Source organism: Protopterus annectens, chromosome 3.part1, assembly GCF_019279795.1.
Source record: "Protopterus annectens isolate FY-2018-M chromosome 3.part1, PAN1.0, whole genome shotgun sequence".
In the NCBI taxonomy this organism is placed as follows: Eukaryota; Metazoa; Chordata; order Ceratodontiformes; family Protopteridae; genus Protopterus; species Protopterus annectens.
In genome coordinates, this window is record NC_056732.1 from 1,488,649,225 (window position 1) to 1,488,669,133 (window position 19,909).

General features: G+C 43.4%; 1 protein-coding gene across 2 annotated transcripts in view; it reads left to right on the forward strand.

The window, feature by feature from the left end:
* The window catches only part of PALS2 (protein associated with LIN7 2, MAGUK p55 family member), a 1,432,251-nt gene that overhangs the window by 375,665 nt on the left and 1,036,677 nt on the right, over window positions 1-19,909 (forward strand). For both annotated transcript variants that reach the window (XM_044067549.1, XM_044067552.1), the window contains exon 3: window positions 1,588-1,698. In XM_044067549.1, the coding sequence (XP_043923484.1) occupies window positions 1,668-1,698 (31 nt within the window). In that variant the 5' untranslated portion in view covers window positions 1,588-1,667. The remainder of the gene's footprint in view (window positions 1-1,587; window positions 1,699-19,909) is intronic.

Sequence of the window (19,909 nt, forward strand, 5' to 3'; positions counted from 1 at the left end):
CTCTACTCAGTGATCAGCCTGATGGGAGCAGAATACAGTAGAATGATCTCATCCCTTGATCTGGACACACATGCTAATTAAGCTACAGTGAAACATACCTTGTCTTAAAGTAATGGAAACAGTAATTGGCTACATACATTCCCAGGTCCCTAAGCAATGGATCAGTTTTCAGGGGTTTGTTGTCAGTGTGATGGTTACAAGGGATGTATTGCTTGCTGACCGATAGTAGTATACATTTCGTAGCATTTAGATTTTATCTATAGTTTCAAACCATCTGTTTGTGGAAAGGCCCTGTTGAAGGATCTTGGTGTCCTCTGGGGAGTTTGTAATTGCACCAAGTTCAGTCATTTGCAAACTTGGTCAACTGTAAACCCTTGCAGTCTTCTTACTACACTAATGTTCTACCCTCTATAGTTTTTCCTCTAAGCTGTCTTCATTAACAGTATGAAACGTAACAGGAATTAGAATAACGTATTTGCTCACAGTGCTCTTGCCTTATGCTTCTTGTACATTGCTATAGTGTGCATCCTTTTTCATTTCTTTGAACAGTGGAGGCTACGGAAAAAGGTCAACTTTAACAGATGTGGAAGACAGGCACCTAAATATGGTCCGCTCCAAGACGAAAACATTGCAGCAACAGTTTAAGCATAATCATGAGTCATATCATTGTAAGACCATTACGTTATTAGATTCTGAGGAGCCCTAAGTATTGATTCTCCATTAGAGACAAAGTATCTGCATGCAGCTGTTAGAGTGATGTAGAAGGTGTACAGCATAGAGTTATGATTATTGCAGGTGAGTAATATTTTGCTGTATGTGAGGGAGAAGGGGGATGTTCAAATGGCTGTCACTGGTATATGATCACTGTTTATCACCCTAGGTTTTATTTCACTGACTTCTTTTTGTAGTGTTTTCACCATACCATTGCTGTTCCTCTTTCTGACTTGTATGTCTTCATAAAACTGGATAGTTGCATGAAGTGCTACAGAAGTAGACCCTTTTGATAGATATCAGAATACCTAACAGGTACACAGAACTGGGAATATTGACTCGCATGTGAATTTGAAAGTATGGTGATGAAGAATGGGAAAATGGCTCCATTATGAGTTTAGCCTTATGCTGTTGTGTCTTTCGGCTTTTCCTGGTTAGGGGTCGCCACAGCAGAACTCCGGTCCGCTAATGATTGGCAGTTGATTTTTACATGCTGAGTTGCCAGCCCTAACGCACAACCTTTAACGAAGGTACGCCCATTCACACATGTCTCCACGCAGAAGACGCTCTAGCAGAGTCTCGAACCGGTGAGCGTCTTTAGCCTTATAGTGTTACTATTTATTTAATGAAATCTGCCTGTTCAAAATCACTACAGAACACTGAGATCTTTGGTTAAAAAATAATCTTTATTTTGTTAGTTTACAAATGTTTCATATAATAGTAACATTTTAAAATATGTACCTATTTTGGGCAATTTTTAAAAGAATTTGCTATTCATTTTTCTTTACGTGAACTGCAGAAATATGCACTTAAATGCTTTTAAGTTATACCTGCACAGTTACATGACAATTTATTTGTATGTTTTACCTTTTCCAGCGCTACTCGGGGGAACTGAGGAATTGTGAAGGCTTTAATGATTACACTTTGAAGCTTCCAGCTGCACTTCTTTGGAAAAAATGCCTGTCACAAATTCAGAGTCTAACAAAGGTAAAGCCTGCTGTGGATAGAATGCTAAAGTTGATTTAAATTTTGGTTGAGACATTTACATCCTAATGTGCTAAACCAAAGCATCATAATATGAATACTAAACAGTTGTGAACACAATTTAATAATACATTGATTTACCATAATTTCAACTATGCTAAATGAAAAAAATGCAAATATACAACCCTAAACTAATTTTTTTTTACCACATACATACTGCATCTTTTATTTCCCATTGTAGCCAAAGTTAGCCCATGGAGTATAATTTCATATTATCGTCTAGACTAGTTTAAATGAATAGTGAAAAAACATTTCTTATATTTATCTAATGGAATTGTCTGCTTAATCCAGTATTTAGAATTGATTGAGACTCTTTTATTTTTTCATAAAGTGTAGTGTTCATTTTTATAAATTCAGAGAAAGGTGACATAGCAGATTCTTCCTCTTTTTGTTAACTGTCTTCTAGTTTTTGGTAATTTTTTGATTAACAATATAAAGACAACAAAGGAGTGGACACCTGGTTATTTTTAATACTCACTAGAGTTGTGGCATTGAATAGCACTAGATGTTCAGGCACCTGAAAATTATGAGAACAACAATACCTAAGCAAGTAGTTGGAACTTTGTCCAAAATTCTTCTAGTAATTCATAGTCGTAAAAATGTTTCCGCTTTTTACCTCCCTTGTCTGTTGTTAATCAGTCCCTTCCTGGTCAATTGACCCATTCATTCTCTGTCACCAGGGTGAGGGTTAATTGAGAGGGCCATCATTTAGATAGCTATCAGGGTGTGATTTGAAGGATCCATTGCCTTTGTCGATGGGATTTTGCCTCCACACCACAGAGGACAGCACACCTGTTGTCACGCTTTCAAACATCTTGCTTAATATCAAACTTCCTCTCTTCACCCTAACTGATGCCTGTAGTCTCAACTTCCACAACAAGTTTTGTTTTGAATTTTGGAAGCTAGATAGTATTTTGGAAACAAGGATCTAATACAAGAGGAGAAGATTTTTATTTTGGAAGCAGCAAAAGGATTTTGATGTTTCCTTTGTTAATTTTGTTGTGACCTATCATAATCTTTGAGTTACTATCTTACTGGGTTACTTCTCTTCTTCTATTAAGGTACTACATGCAGCAATTTCAGCTCACTATGAATGTGACACTCCATTGTTTCTCCTCCAGTACCATTCTTTGTTTTCTTAGAGGGGCAGAATATAAAACCCATAAGACCCCCAACTCAGGCTTGGGATCTCAATTTGGATCTCAAAACTCACTTTGCCTAAACTCTTTGAGCAACCTTTGGGCTGAAATGTTTATCCTTTAAGACTGCTGACTGGTTGCCTGCTGTTTGTTGGCCGCACCTCAGCAAGAAGGGTTTCTGAGGCATGGGCCCAGAGTTTGGGTTGATTTAATTCTTGAATTTCCATAAGGATAGGACTAATTTGCGTACTAATCCTTTAAGGCCTTCTGTCTTCTTTTAAGGCTGTTAAACCAAACTATTCATTTGCCTACTTACTTTCAAAAAAAAAAAATAAAAAGATTTTGCACACTTTAGATGTACACACAAAGTTGCAGATATTATTTAGACAGAACTAAAGTTTTGCCTTTATGGCTCAACCCCCCAAGCACGCTTAGCTAAGCAGGGTAAAGGGGCTGTGCAAAGGACTAACCATGCGGGTCATCCCTTACTTCTACAAGGGACCAATGGCAGCAAGCAGCCCTGTCCTCAACCTTGAAGCACAGTCAGTAGTTTCTCTGGTTTCATCCAGGACATCACACGTTTGTTTGTGCTCCCTGAGTGCCTCTCTCTCCTACCTTTCCCTGGAAGATATAAGCAGGCCACACCCTACTTCTCTGTCCTCTTTCCCAGCTCCTCCAGCACTGGGGTTGCTAATCAAACCCCATTCTCTTGGTTTGCAGGCAGGGCTCCATCACTCTGTACTACAGAGCCATATGTGAGTTGAATATATGTTGCCAGTCACCTGTAATAATTTTATTACATCTCCAACAACAGATAATTCTCTGTGTGTGAATCGCTGTTGCAGTCATCAGTGTTAAGAACTGTGCCACAAGCTGGGGTTCAATATCTGGCCTGAGTTTTAAGTTGGACATCTTCGCTTACCTAGTATGTAAGTGGCATCTGCCTTTACTATTTTTAGTGCTCTTGCTGTGTTTGTGAAGGCTAGCAAAAAGTGCATTCATCAGTCCTGGCCCACAGCCAAAGAGCATAGCAGAAAAGTACTCTTTGCAGTCCTTACTTCAGTTCTTAACTTCAGCTGGCATTGTGTTTTTGCAAGATTGTATTGTATTGTAGTTTTCTTTTGGAAGCAGTAGTAGTAAATGCTTAACACAAAGGTGTAAGGCATGACTCCCTCGAAGAAGGTCACTAGATGTGTTTGCAAATGCCAGATTCCACACAGATCTATTCATAAGTGCATTTACTGCTTAGGTCTAGAGTATAATGTTAATGAGTGTGTAGTTTGTAAGAGATTAGAGGCGATGCTCTTAAGAAAAGGAGGGAGGCCCTTCAGGCTTATCTGACCTTGATGAAGTTTATGGCCATTTCAGAAGAATTCACCTTGTTGGAGTCGTCACAGCAAATTGAAATTTGGACATTGCTCCTCAAAAAGAAAAGGACAGAGATGTATGACCAAAAGGGGAAGCCTAGGGAGACCCCAGAATCTGATTATTCATTGTAGGGTCCTGAAGTAGGAGGATTTTAGTTATGCAGAGGTGGTCAAACAGCTCTTAGCACTGTTGTCTGCAAAAGCCAAGGCCTCTGGGAATACTGTTTTGTACATAACCAGGGAGTCATCATGCTGAACATCCCACTGGACTAAAAACTCAGCTGTGCAGCAGCCATTGCTGACCAGAAGTCACTCCATGAACACCATTGTACAACTGGACAAGAGAAGGCTGGATTCTCTTGGTGATTGCAGAGGAAAACATCTGAGTTTGCAAGAAGTTAAAACCCAGGAATACCATCCTTGGGTTTAGACATTCTCATTCATTACCTCCATCATGCTAAGACCCAGATTTAGAAGGCCCAGACTTTTGCCACATCAAAGTTCCTGCCTTACGATGGGTCATCAGCCCTCACTGCCATCCTGTCTTCTTGTCAAGATTGAGCTAAACTGGCTCATAGCTTCTTTCATTTCTTACAGAGTCTGCAGCCTGATTGCAGCCAGCCCTATGTATCAGGAGTACAGTTCATATGAAAAAGAAAAGTCTTTCTTTTGAGACCCTGACCACTCTACTTTGAGGCTGAGGTGGAGGATCCAGACTGTGAAGACCCAGACGTCCTCACTCTTGTCCTGTGATACAGACAGTGCATCCCCCTGGTCTCTGATTTGCCACCAGAGAACTTCAGACTTGCCTGTCTCTTATAGGATCATAGGAGATTACTAGGCTGTTGACCAGGAAGTCATTTTAAGCTAGCCGTTTCATCCCAATGTAATACCATAGAAATGCTAGTCGGTACCCAATATTGGATTTAGTGATGACTGCCCATGTCCAGAAGGGTTGTGGGCTTTATCCCTGGTAAGAATTTATGGTGCACCAGCAACTTGTCCAGGTTCCTCTTGAACAGTGCTGTAGAGGTATCCTATTTCACATGAATTGGTAGCCTGTGCCTAAGACACAGCAGTCACTGGGAGTTTTTCATTTGCAAACTTTGAGGTTTTAGTCTCCCAGAAGAGGGCTATGGATTTTCAGAGGCTGGCTCCTGCTATGCTTTACCTATTACTGCAAGACAGTACACTCTCCAGGATGCTTATTTTTCATTATTATTATTGTTGTTGTTATTTTGCAGTTACCTTCTCTGAGCTAGACTCCCAGAATACCATGCTGCCAAGAGGCCTGACTAGTTCTGCAGCATACATGACCCCCTCAAGATGTTCATCATATTGATTACTGCTGAAGTAGCCTTAGCTATTATGGGTTATGTCCTTCCAAGGATTTAACAGCAGGGCATTTTCCACACACTCAAACAAGCAGTCAGCTTGAGCTGAGCTAACTAAAAAGACAAGTTTGGGTGCTAAGCTCTTCATAGCTTTCCTGCAGTTGAACAGAATGCTCCTGCGTGGGCTTTCAGGGATCAAGGGTCTGCTTCTGTTGTTTGCTGGACAGATAAGTACCCTTTGGGGAAAAAACTTTCACACTTTAACAAAAAATTTGTTTTACCATCTCTCATGATATTTTGGTAAGACTCCACATGAGAAAGATACAGTGGTATCTGAAGTTTGTTTGGCCCCAGCAATAACATCCTTTATCTTTTCAAATTCAGAAATTGTCAGAAGGTAAATCACATGGTGGAGACAGCAAATATCTTTAAATCCAGGTCTCCCATTCTCCGTCCGTGCTCCAAAGCAGTCTGTCACCACAGACTCCTCGGACTTTGCAGTTTCGGGTGGGATAAAATTACAAGTTGTGTGTGACACTTAGGACAGATGCAGGAACATAAATATAAAAGAGATGCTTGCCATGATCAAGGCACTCCCTCTCTGATTCATCTTTGGTTCCTAGGACCTGTTCATGTTGTTACAGGTGTGACGCCCCCCACTCTTGGTCAGTAATCAAGCAGCCTAAATCCTCACCACTGACACAGGAGAGGGACATTCACGTGGAACAAAAATAGATGCAGTATTTACAAATGTAGCTGTCTGCATCGAGCACAATTTCCCTTAAGAGCACACAGAGAATACACTCAGTCCGGGTTGCTGTCTCTCCCTGTCTCTCTCTGTCTCTCTCTCTCTCGCTATCTCTCTCTCCCTGTCTCTGTGTGTGTCTCTCTCTGTCTGTCTCTCTATCTCTGGGTCCCCAGTAAGACTCCCCACTGGCACAGCTGTAGAACTGAGTCATCAGCTGAATGTCCAAGCCAAGTCCTCCACCACTCTGTAAAACGACTACTCTGTGTCCCCGCTCCAAATAGCGGACACACACACACACACACACACACACACACACACACTGGAAAGGCTGGCACAGATTTACTAGCTATGGCCTCTTCTGCCCAGACTATAATGTAGGTAGACTGCCACCAGACACTCCAAAGCCAGCTACTCTAAGGCTCTTACAAGGATACCCAATTATACTGAGTGAAATTAATATTAATACAAATGATAGTGTTTGACCAGTGCAGTAAGTCTTTCAGCAGTGGCCACAGAGTCAGCAAATGGATATAAGTACTCTCAAAGTCTAAAGTATTCTCTAAAGGACCAGCCGCAATGAAAATAAATAAAAGAACTTGAAAATTCAGAACATCTATTTACAGTAAACACCAGAGTTTCAGTCCTAGAAAATATTAAAATAACACAGATGAATAGATTAGCACCATACCTCTCAACCTGGAAACATCAAAAATCTGGACAAAGGTCCAAGAAAAATAGGTACATATCTGTATGTTGATGAACATACACTTTGCATATATAATTGTGTAACCCCACCCGCTCCAGTGGAATTGTGGGATATCAACTGTCAAACTCAAATTGAACAGACAACCAAAATATGGCCCCAGACACGCAAACCGTGTAGCAAATGATAACCATTTTCTTTTAAAAGTGTAGCAATGATGTATGTTCACTGGGAAGGGAGAAAATGATGAACCTTAGGATTTTGTTTTTGGTGACTTGCAGTATGTGGGTTTTATGGTAAAAATAGGACATTTAATGGTAGGCAATATTCTAATCTTAGCAAAAAAATATTATAGTTTGCTAGGACCTCCAACAGTCATTCTTCATGGCCTACTGATCAGTGGCATAGCCAGTTTGTGCTGCCCGGGGCTGTCTTCCCCCCCTCACAAAATCATGATTGAATGGAGTCTCCCCCTGCAGCCATTCCAATGTCCTATTACTTGGCTATTTCATCCCATTTACCATAAACACTGTAAAGTACATACTGCTTTACTTCTACAATGATTTGGATTTCATTTAAAAGTTTTATTTTACATTTTACAACACAAACAGTAATAGAAATCTGCTAAACAAAGCAATGCAGTCTCACACTGAAAATAGACTTATTAGAACTTATTTGCTCTTGAAACTCACATTCATTGAAACAGCCAGTGGCAGATAAAGATTATCTTTGGACTATTTTCAAATGCTAGACCCCTTTCACATGAAACATACATGTGTTCTTGATACACCTTCCTGATTGTGTTAAGTTATATTCCTCTTTGTATAATACAGTACAGTTTATATTCCTCCTTGTATAATACAATGCAGTTGTTAGAGGGCATTTTAAATGTATTGTTTTGAACATATTTCCAGTAAACAATGAACAAAATGCATGCACCAATAATGACAAAACTGCCCAGTTCAGAACATTTTCTTCTTAAAAAGTCTACTCAAACTTCTACTGTCCATGAGTATCTGTAAATAAGCACAATCTCTGCAGAAGTAAGAGTCATCTAAATAATTCCACATTAATGAGATCTGTAACTAATGATGAGGTTGCTGCTAGCAAACAACTTTATATTTCATAGTTTTATCTACCAATAAAGTGCCTGTTGCCCTTGAGAAATAAATTGCCTATGTTGCATTAAAAAATGATAAGCTAGCATTATTGCAATAGGGAATGGATGGCAAACTGATAACAGGTTCATAGTTACTAGTTATCACCACCAAAGAGGACATTCTCAGGACTGCAGCATCCACCCCCTTTAAAAATACAACACAGTACAGTATCAGCAATGCATCTCTACATACTGTGGGAGTAGAACCCACAGCCTTCTGCATCAAAACCAAGTATTTAAACTATGCTATTAACAATGCAAGCAGACTCAGCATAAGCAGCACTAAACTTCTCTTCCTCTGAAGCTCTCTGCTCCTTGTGAAATCCACTCGACACTCAACTGTATCCCTCAACTTTGCAGCACAAGAAATCTGGAAAAAGCCAAAATTTATTAGGGGGGGCAAAGGCCCAAAAACCAGGGACACATTTTAAACATTGCTTGTATAATCTTGGAAAGTTGCTAGAATAAAATGTTGGGTTACCACCATGCATTTCACTGCCAAGTCATGAACCTCGGACCCTATGCACTACAGTCAGAGCAACATACCACTATGCCAAATCAGCCGTTTCCTGAAAGATTGGAAGACTGAAACTTAAATAGCTATCATTTAGTGAATTCAGTTCTCACCATAGCTGTGAACCTCTTAGCACAAAACACCTGGACAAAGCCAATAATGGGGGAATACAGCCCCCAACATATGCAGTGAATTCAGTTCTCACCATAGCTCTCAACCTCTTAGCACAAAAAAACCTGGACAAAGCCAATAGTGGGGGAATACATCCCCAAAAATAGGGGGAACAAATTTCAAATATTGATCTTATAAACTTGCTAAAATAAAAGATTTTGTGTTAGCATTCAAATGCCTGTCATTATTTAGTGAATTCAGTCCTTCACTGATTTGCCACAAAAATCCAGAAAACCACAGATTTTATGAGGAACAGAAAAAAAAATCTCGAAAGTTTCCACAGGTGGTGGTGGGTAGGGATGTTAGGGTCTTGCTACCTGTACTAAAGGTACAGGGTTTGAACCGGAGTACGTCTAGCCACCAGGTGTATATATACACACACACACACACACACACACACACACAAACACACACACACACACACACACACACACACACACACACACACACACACACACCTCTCTCTAAATAAGCACGAATATATCAAGTGCACGGCAGCAGAATAAGCATTAAGATGCCTTCATTGAAGGTTGGGTGTCGGGCTGGCAACTTGGCACCGTAAAATTCCACTGCCAATCATGAGCGGAACGGAGTTCCGCTGTGGCGACCCCTAACCGGGAAAAGCCAAAAGACTATTTATTTTATATATCTCATACACAGCAATATATCAAGCAGCAGCTCTAAATATGCACCAAGTGCATGGCAGCAGAATATATCAAACTCTAAGCATGGTGACCTAGGCATTCAGAAAACTCACCTTGGCGGCAAAGTGCAGAATTAAAATATCTCTTCCCAGCTTAGCAGCAGACCAACCTCTAAATAAGCACAAAAGCAGAATATATATCAAGCACCAGCTCTAAATAAGCATGAATATATCAAGCCACACAGCAGCAGAATAAGCATGAATATACAGCAAGCACCAGCTCTAAATAAAAGCTTACAGCAGCAGAATAAGCATGAATATATTTCAAGCACACACACAGCAATATAAGAAGCACCAAGTGCACGGCAGCAGAATATACCAAACTCTAAATAAGCATGGTGGCCCAGGCTTTGAGAAAACTCACAGCTCTGCGGCAAAGTACAGAATCATCTCAGCAGCAGAATTAAAATACCTCCTCCCAGCTCAGCAGCAAAATTAAAACTCAAGTCCTCGGCAGTGTAACCATTCCTACAGCTTCCCTTCAGCAGTGTAACCCATTCCTGCAACTGCCCTTCTAAGTTTGTTCCTGGATTGGATTTGGAATCTTTAATAGCCTTGCAGCTCATAGGAAATGCTTGCATGTTATGTTGAGCTCTTGAGCTCAACTCTGACAGGCTGTTCACAGAGCTGATATCATCATGCACATGATGACGTCAGCTCAAAAAAAAAAAAAAAAGCAGGGAAATTTGGAAATTAAGGGGTGCCACTTGGGAACCGTGGTACCCCGTTATTTGGACCTCAAAACTGGTAAAAAAACAAGAAATTTGGTATGGTTGTGAGGTCTGATTCGCACAAATACAGAAAAACAGTACTAAACTAATCTCACTATATTTTCCTGAGTGATCAGAAAAATTAGTATTATCTGGTCAGTTACTAGAGCAAGGCAAGATGAAGTAGGTGAGGGATCCTTCTATGTTAGGTTTCAAAAACAGTGCTCTGAGTCTTTCATCTCATCTAGTATTAAAACATCATTTTTGCCTTGGATTATAGAATTACATCACATGCATCTGATCATCTGACTTTTGCTTCCCATACTACCCCCTTTCCTAGCAACTGACCCATAATCTTGCACATATGTGTCAATAATACACATGCATAGAGCTTTGCTAAGATCTGTTGCAGCTTCTGGAAGTCATAAAACAGTTTCAAACTTCTACCCTTCCAGAGTAGCAATTAGTTCACTGTCAAATACAATACAGAAGGCTTCCTAGTACTTGTTTTCTCAGACATTTGGTCTCTGGCTGCAATCAGAACTGTAAGATACCATATTTATGGCCTAAATTAAGTAATTTAATTTCACACTATTTTTCAGTTAGCTGGACTGAAATTGACCTTTCAAATTCCAGTATCCTCTGTTAGCATATATACATTTCCTCAGTTACAACAGTACAGCCTGATATAAATTGATACATGTTTAACGCAAGCAACTTTACAAATACATTTTCAACACAAGCATCTGTACGCATCAGTTTGATGTACAAATTACATGTAATTCTCTACAAAATTCCAGCTAGCTATGCTGGCATATGTTACACATCCACTGCCCTACTTCTCCTGACATAGCTGGCTATACCTCACATCGTCACAACAGGCAGTACCATAGTCATGTGGTACATTAAGTAGCAAGGGGGAACCAGGTCATACGTCATACCCCCCTCTGCAAACTAGCCATGTTAGCTTGGGATATAGCTTCATAGGACAGTCTTACTCTACAGGCATCCTGCATTTCGTCAGAGCAAAATTTTGTTGCAGGCAAGATGAGCAGGACAAGCGCAGACCATAACAAATAAAAACTAGATCAGGGGGTCTTCCAAGAATTTTGTCCCATCTGCCTCTTGTCTGAGCAATCAGATGGCAAGATTCTGCTCAGAGACTCCATGCAGGAAGGTCTGGAGGACAGATAACCTTTTCGTTTCCTTGGACAAGAATGCTCCTGTATGCTTTTCTACCCTTTCCACTGATATCCAGAGTACTTCAGAAGATAAAGGAGGACTCCCCCAAGATCACTATGGCTCTCTTCTGGCCCAGGCAGCAGTGTTTCTCCCTTCTTTTGGAAATGACCAGGGCCAATTTCTACAAGCTTCCTTGTTTCTTCTTAGAATGGATCTACCCATACAAGAAAAGGGGTGTTTGATGCACCCCAACCCCAATCTACTTCAGGCGACTGCCTGGATGATAGGGTCTTAATTCCCTTTAGGGACCTTTTTACTGGGGATGTACAGCAGGTACTAATTTAGGCAAGAAAGCCTGCTACTAGAAAATCATACATACGCATATTGAAGAGGTTTTCTTCTTGGTGCTAACAACATAACTAGCACCCATGGATCCTCTTCTTTTACTGCATTCTCATATCAAAATGTTTTTGAAGTGGGTTTTACGTAAGATGCAGCATCATTTGCCTTAATAGAAACCTGCAGCATTTATATGTAGTATAGCCAAAACACCAGCATTGGAAGGCCCTTGAAAATTGTTTGTCACAAAAGTAGTTTCATTGCAAGTACCTCAAGGGGCTCAGACCATTGCAGTCTCTTTTTTTGCCATATTGTACCTTTGAATAGCTAGTCTTCTGCTATTCAAAAATCTGAAAAGTTATTTTTATTATCTAACCGAAGGGTAAAATGTTCACATAGACAAACCTTTCAGTTAAACTGCAAGAAAAATCTAGCCAAGCTAGAGTTTTCACTGTTTACTACCTTAAATCTCCTGTAGTGGAGGCCCATGGGAAATGTGCAGATGTATTCTTGCGGGCATAGTGTATCAGGTACATGGCTTCTAAATGCCCAAGGCTTTTTACTTTGTCTTTATAGATACAGTAAGGCCAGTAAAGCCAGACTGCATTAGCTGAAGATAATATGAGAAAGATAATGTAGTTTGGCTTTATCAGCCTAAATGTATCGATAATGATTTAATGAGTTAAAAGGTAAAAAGCTATGGGTATTCAGATGCCTTACGGGGTCATTTGCATATATCCCATGGGCCTGCAATACATGAAGTTTAAGGTATTATGCAGTGAAAACACTAGCTTGGCTGAGTTTTGATCGCAGTTTTTGACTGAAAAGTTCTTATTTGTCTTCGTTGACTGGGAAAGTCGGACTGGATAAAGTCCATTCTCAACCAAGGTCCCATGAAGGAAAGTGCCAGAGGATACATTAAAGATATTCATGACAGAGCAAATTATTTAAGTTGAAGGTGAACAAATGGGAGAAATGCTGCAGGTTTGTGTGTGTGTGTGTGTGTGTGTGTGTGTGTGTGTGTGTGTGTGTGTGTGTGTGTGTGTGTGTGTGTGTGTGTGTATGTATGTGTGTTTCTTCTTGGAATTGAAATTTAACAGTGCTAATGTAGAAGTCTGCTAGCTCTTTAGTGCAGAGTGATGAAGCTCTGATGGCACAGGTTACTCAAGTTTGATTAGTGTCTCGGATACCTGTAGGAGATGACTGGGCAGGATGGGAGTGAGTGGTCATTGCCTGCTAACTCATTCAGGGGGAGGCAAGGTTCTGGCTCACTATACAGGTGACACCTATCAGGAGCACTAGGTGCTGCACCCACTGAAGGTCAAGCCTGATGAACCTGTCTTGTCATAGTGTAATTGCACTAGGAAGCAGAGGGAACATCCCCTGAAAGCAAAGCAGAGTTCTGAAGAGTTGGTGAGGGAGAAGGAGGTATTTTCAGAGGGGAGAGAGTAGACCACTTCACAGGACCAGATGGAAAAATGACAACTAATGTGTAGTTCTCTTTTCCTTGGAACAAATAAGCTGGTAGGGAGTAGGTAGAGGAGCCATCAAGTGAGAACCTGTGGGGAGCAAAAAATAAAACTCATGATGCTGATGGTTACTATGTTAAACAGAATTATTGATGAGTCATCTGTGGTTTCTTTGGTGGTGCCTTCTCTTCTTATTCAGCTGCATCCTTCATCCTCTTTCACCCCTATGAGCAATGCTCGACCCACCTCATTTAGGTCATAATTTACTTACTGAAAGAACACACACGCGCACACACACACACACACACACGCGCGCACACACACCACACGCGCGCACACACACCACACGCGCGCACACACACCACACGCGCGCACACACACACACACACACACACACACACACACACACACACACACACACACACACACACACACACACACACACACACGCGTCCCACACACACACACACAGACACACACAGACACACACACACACACACACACACACACACACACGCCACTGAGGGAGGGGCTAGGACCTTGCACTGAAAGTACTTTGTTGGCAGATCTCTGTAGAGGGCACTATCACCTCCATGGTACCCATCCCTTCATCGGTAGCCCTCTTTCTGGAGGCTTTCTGTGGTGTGTACAACAAATAGGCTGAAGACCCGTAGGAGGAGATTTGATACACATGGAGGGGGAGGGGATACGAAAAACAAACAAACAAAAAACGTTCTCTCTGTCTCATATGCAGGAAAGAAGTGGCTGTTTGAGGCAGTGTAATTATTTTAAGAGTGATTTCAGATACAAGGCAGCAGAGCATTGCTACACTTATGATGATATCCTGGATATCCTGAAAGATGATCCATGTAATTCTTGTGAGCACCCAGCCACTGTTGCTGCATTTCCCCAGAAGACTGTGTATTTGCCTTTGTTCCTACCTCCAAGGAATGATTTCTGTGGATGGACATCCTAAGCTAGATATCACTGTTTTGACATTAACTGAAATCCTACTTTTCAGAACACTGCTTTCCATCCCACTAATAGAGTCAAGGTTCTGGACAGGTTTGGAAAGGGCATATTAATTTGTTCCATCTCATTTTTGAGGTCACTGATCTCCTTGACAGACATTATGTTGTCTGAAGTGCTGTCTGGATGGTTAGTTGCAATTTCATGAAGGAAACACTTGAGGCCAGACATCTACAGCTGCCATGGAAGGCAGCCTTACATTTCTCAAAGAACTCCCAACAAACAAGTCTTCTGTTTTTATTGAAACTGCTAAGCATTTTCATCCCGCAAGTGTGGGGACTTCTTTAGAATAAAACACACAACACAGAAATAACACATTTTAGAAAAGTAACCATCCAATGAAAGTGACTTACTAATGATTAAAGGTCAAGAATAAAAGTAAAAATTAAAACATTAAAAATTGCTTGAGCTGCTCATAAAATTCAACAAAATAATTTTAAGTTTGAAATAGAAAATTTAATAAATAAATGCGATGAAATAATCCCTTAAATATTTTTTTTAATTTTAAACTTAAACCATTAAGGACCTGCATTTGATTGCGCTAACTATAGATAGGTGATCTATCATCTTTTCATATCAACTGTCATACTAATTCTTTGTATTCTAATAGTGTGTTTGATTCACCGTTCCGTTCATTGTATAATATCTTGTCAATGATAACAAATCTAAACTTGTTAAACACTGGACATGAGTGTCTTGCTAAAGCAGTAGTTTGTTTCTTTCAGTGTCATAAACATTTTCATTAATCCTGTCTGTTAACCTCCTAACAGTTTTGCCTACATAAAATACTGGACGGGAGGTCGCTAAATAGTGTTCGATATCAGAACATTCGAAGTTTCAATACTTTGATATTCTGATATAGACCCAAGTACCCACATAGGGACTATCATCGATATACCTGCATGCATCTGCCACATTTTGCCATCTGTCTTGTGTGTTGTGCCCAGGTGTTGCGACCACAATTGCTTTCTAAAAGATTTTTGATACTCAGTCCTTTAATAAATGTTACTAGTGGAGCTCTGCTCAATCTCCCTTTTAATTCTAAGGGAAAAATGATGTCCTAGTATTTTCTCACAGCATTCATATACTGATGTGAATCAGCACTGAAAGGTAAAACTAGTGCACAAATTCTCTGTATATTTTGACTAAGGCAGGTTTTTTCAAAAATGTGCATGTATTGCTACATAGTAAAGGTGCAAACCTGCTGTGTCTGTCATTAATGATTTAATTTTTCATTTTACTGTATAATAAATCTGGGTAATTCCTTTCTCCGAACCTCGATAAGATATTGTCCATTTCAGTGAGAAACCACTGGATCAGAAGTTGTTGCTTTCATTTGATCTTCAACCTGAGGGAACTCTGATCTGGCATGGATCGAACTCTGCCGCATACTCCAGCATCGGAACCAAACTCCATGCTTCTGAACTACCCATAATGCCCCTGTCTCCCTCCACCCCTCAGGTCTCGTTTGCCACTCATGTAATCAGCAGCGTGTATTCTTCAGCTCTGAGCTCCACTTTTTGTAAGTTGTGATTTTTGGTTTTGGGTCTTCCTTGCTCTGTTTCTTCTCTCTTTATCTTTCCTAACTCTACCCCTCTACCCTGCCCCTGTGTGCTCAGGCATCTGTTTAAAAAAAAAAACTTCTCTCTACTTTCTGCTCTTTCTCGTGTGTGTGTGTGTGTGTGTGTGTGTGTGTGTGTGTGTGTGTGTGTGTGTGTGTGTGTGTGTGTGTGTGTGTGTGTGTGTGTGTGTGTGTGTGTGTGTGTGTGTGTGTGTTCCCTCTTCCTTATAGCCATGGCTGATACCCCCAAGCCTGGCTTCAGGAAGTGTGCAGAGTATGGGCATAAGCTTCCCCCTTCTGATGCTCACACTCTGTGCATGATCTGCCTGGCTGTCGCTCACCTAGATTCCTCCTGCTTGAGCTGTGCAGGCTTCAACCCCCATGTGTTGATCGACAGAAGGAATAAACTCACCTTGAAAGGCCTCCTCCCTCCACAGCAGAGGCCTCTGCTGCTTCTTCCTCCGCCCCGGCTTCTGGGATTCAACATCCTGCCAATAAGTCCAGGAACAGAGAGAAGGCTCGATCCAGGGAGCGGGATTGGCCGAGGATGCGGTCCTCAGACTGCTGTTCCTTGGTCATACCCTTGGCCAAGTCCTGCCCAGATCTGAGCCAAAGCTCCCCTCGGCTCTGGTTGCCTCGCTTTTCGCCAGAGTCTGAGATCTCCTGGGTTTGGTCTCCACTCTGTATCCAAAAAGGAGACTTGTGAACCAGCGACCAGTCCCAAACTTTAATGACAGATAAATGCAGATACGAATGTTAACCTAGGATCTGAAGTAGGTACTTCATTTGTCAGCAACCTGTGGGGTATCGGATCCGATCTCGGATCCGAGCCGGCAACTTGTTTCACAGCTATCAGATCCGAGCTCCTAGCTCCTCCCCTTACCCATAATCCCCTGCCAACCCTGACTGACCTCAGATCTAGTTTGCAGCGCTTAGTGAAAGCAGCTAGATTCAGAGCTTCTAGTATCGCAGATAAGTTTTCAACTTTTTGTACTTGTTATTGTAAATTTTTAGTAAAAAGTTTGAGTGTGTTAGGTTCCTTTTTATTTTAGCCTTAGAATCTTGTATTTTTTTGTTAGTATAAATTCCTCCCCTCCCTCGCTGGTGTGTAGTGTTTGTGTGGGTCGGTGTGTGATTGGGGCCTTGTGTGAGTGAGTTTGCTTTTTTTTGTAGCATAATGTCAGAGGCCCCAAAACCGATCTTCTCCAAATGCACCGAGTGTGGCCATAAGCTTTCACCGGCGGATGGCCACACTCGGTGTGTTCGGTGCCTTGGGGTTGAACACCTGTCCTCTGGGTGTGCTATCTGCGCAGGGTTCAACCCCAGGGCACTGAAAGAGCGGAGGTCGAAGCTGATCCTGGCGGGACTTTTGCCCCCAGATTCGGCTTCGGCCTCCGGTGCTCCCGTGGCCTCACCCCAGTCCTCGGTGGTGGCCACTCCTGCCTCTCTCCCCTCAGCCGGGACTCAAACTCCCGCTACAGCGCCAGAGGAGAGGGAGGCCAGGAGGGAGAAAAAGAGGGAGAAGCACCACAAGCGGCGGGCCGAGGCCTCCGCTTCAGCCCCCTGGCTAAGCGGGCTTCTCCCTCCATGGCTTCCAAGTCTCCTCCTCCTCCTCGGCTCCAGCCCCCATGCTTCTCACCGGGACCCGAGGAGGAGGAGACCAGATCCCCGTCGAGGCCATCGAGGCGGCACTCCCGGCCTGCCTTGGTGGCCTCATCGAGATCCACTTATAGCCTGTCAGATGCAGACTTGGACCGGATGACACGAAGGTTCATCCAGGCCCAGCTGCAGATGGGAGTGCTCCTACCCCCCCCCTTCGGGGGGGAGCTCAACGCCTTTTTTTGCCTCGATAGCTCCTTCTCCAACCCGCTTCCCGGTTTCGGAGCACCTGGAGCCGGGCAGCGTTGGAGCCGGGGATGGGTTGGCAGCGATGGTGCTTGGTACTTCAGCTCCGTCCTTTCCCTCGAGTTTGTCGGGTCCATCTTTGTCAGATCCGAGCTACGGATCCGAGTGATTCAGTGTGCCTTCAGCTCCATCCAGGTCGGAGCACATGGGTCCTCCGGATCCGAGAGAGTGTGACTCTCCCTCGGCCTTCGATGCAATGGAGAGGGCTCCATTGAGTGCATACGGCCCCCCGGCCCTTGCCTCGGCCCCATCCTGCATTCCCTCTCAGCTGGGTCTGGCTTCCATCGCCCAGCCACAGGAACCTGCTTCGATGTCTCAGGTCGTTCCTTTGGAACAAGATGTTGCTGGTGAGACTTCCTCGGACAGCCCCCCCGAGGATGTTCCTCACAAGCGGAAGTGTAAGAGGAGGCACGTGGACTCCCCTGAGTCCTTAACAGAAGACACGGACTTGGATGAAGGGGAAGGCTCCCCAAGGTCACCCCCCGAGGATGTCTCCTTTGGAGACATCATGGAAATGCTCAGGATTAGGGGGAGTGGTCTGTCCCCAAGGCTTCCTCCGATGAGTCCGTGCTCCTGGAGGCGTTCGAAGCAGGCCCATCTACCTCTTGGGTGTTCCCTCCGCCCGACCCCCTGGTGGACCTTATTACCACCAGGGCGTGGAAGGAGCCGGACACTATGGAGCCAGTTCCCAAATGCCCCGATAGGATTCTGAGCCCCCCTTCAGAGAGGTCCTACTGGAGCAAGCGTCCCCCCCGTAGATGCCATGTTGGTGGCGGCAGCCACTAAGAGGGAGTTAGCTCAGGAGAACCCCTCGGTCCATCCACCGAGCAAGGAGTCCCGCTCGATGGATCGCCTAGGGAAGCGGGTCTTTAGTTCAGCGACCTTCTCAGTAAGGTCCCTGAACTACATGGCACACATTAGGATGCAGCGAGACCTTATCAAAGAGTACGCTGCTTCCCCCCCGGAGTCCATGTCGGCAGAGGACAAGCAATTGTACTCCACTCACATGGCCACTCTAAGATCTATATCGAATATCTCTATGCGGCTTTTGTCCCATGCCACAGAGGAAGCCGCTAGAGCCAGCGGAGCAGGCCTAGTCATGAGATGCCAGGCCTGGCTCCAACATTGTGACTTCGCGGAACCCTTCAAGGCGTCATTTGCGAATGCCCCTTTCGTTGGTTCTGCCTTATTTGGCAAGACAGTTCGCAAGACTTTAGTCCAGAGCGAAAAGGACGGTAAGATGTTGTCTGCCGTCAGAGTCCACTTCTCTGCTCCCCAGAGGTCCTTCTCGAAGAACCAAAAGGGACAGAAGAAGATGTGGTTCCGGAAATCGCAACATTCCCAGCCTGCTCCGGACAACCAGTCCTTCCATGGCAGAGGAGGACAGGGAGGACGCCGCCCTAGAGGCAGAGGGGGCCCGAAGAATTTTGGGTCCAGAGAAACTTTCTCTGATTGGCCCATGCAGCAACCCTGAGGGGTTGCCCGACTGCTCCAGTCGGGGGGGGGGTGTTTCTCGAGGCACCTGGCAGCTTGGGAGTCCATCACATCAGATCGCTGGGTGCTTCGTATCATATCCAGAGGTTACCAAATTCCCCTGTATCATGTCCCCAAACTCAGAAACCTCCCCGATGTACCACCTGATCAGAGGGAGGTAGCAGCTGCAGAAATTCAGCGGCTCCTAGAAAAAAGAGCCATCCAACCCGTCCCCCCAGACCAGCGCAGATTAGGTTTTTACTCCAGGTTATTTCTGGTGCCAAAAAAGACGGGGGACTTGAGGCCAATTCTCAACCTCTCCCTTTTGAACCTGTCAGTAACCAAACAAAAATTCTGGATGGTCACTCTTTTGCGGGAGAATGACTGGATGTGCTCAATAGACCTCAAGGATGCGTACTACCACATTCTGATGGACAGACGATCCAGGAGGTTCCTCCGCTTCCGGCTGGGAGCCAGTCACTACCAGTTCAGGTTCCTTCCCTTTGGCCTCACCACAGCCCCCAGGGTGTTTACCAAAGTATTAGCAGTGATAGCGGCCCACCTGAGACTCCAGGGAATGCAGGTTTTTCCATACCTGGACGACTGGCTCCTGACCGCCCCGACAAGGCATCTACTTTGCTCAGCCAG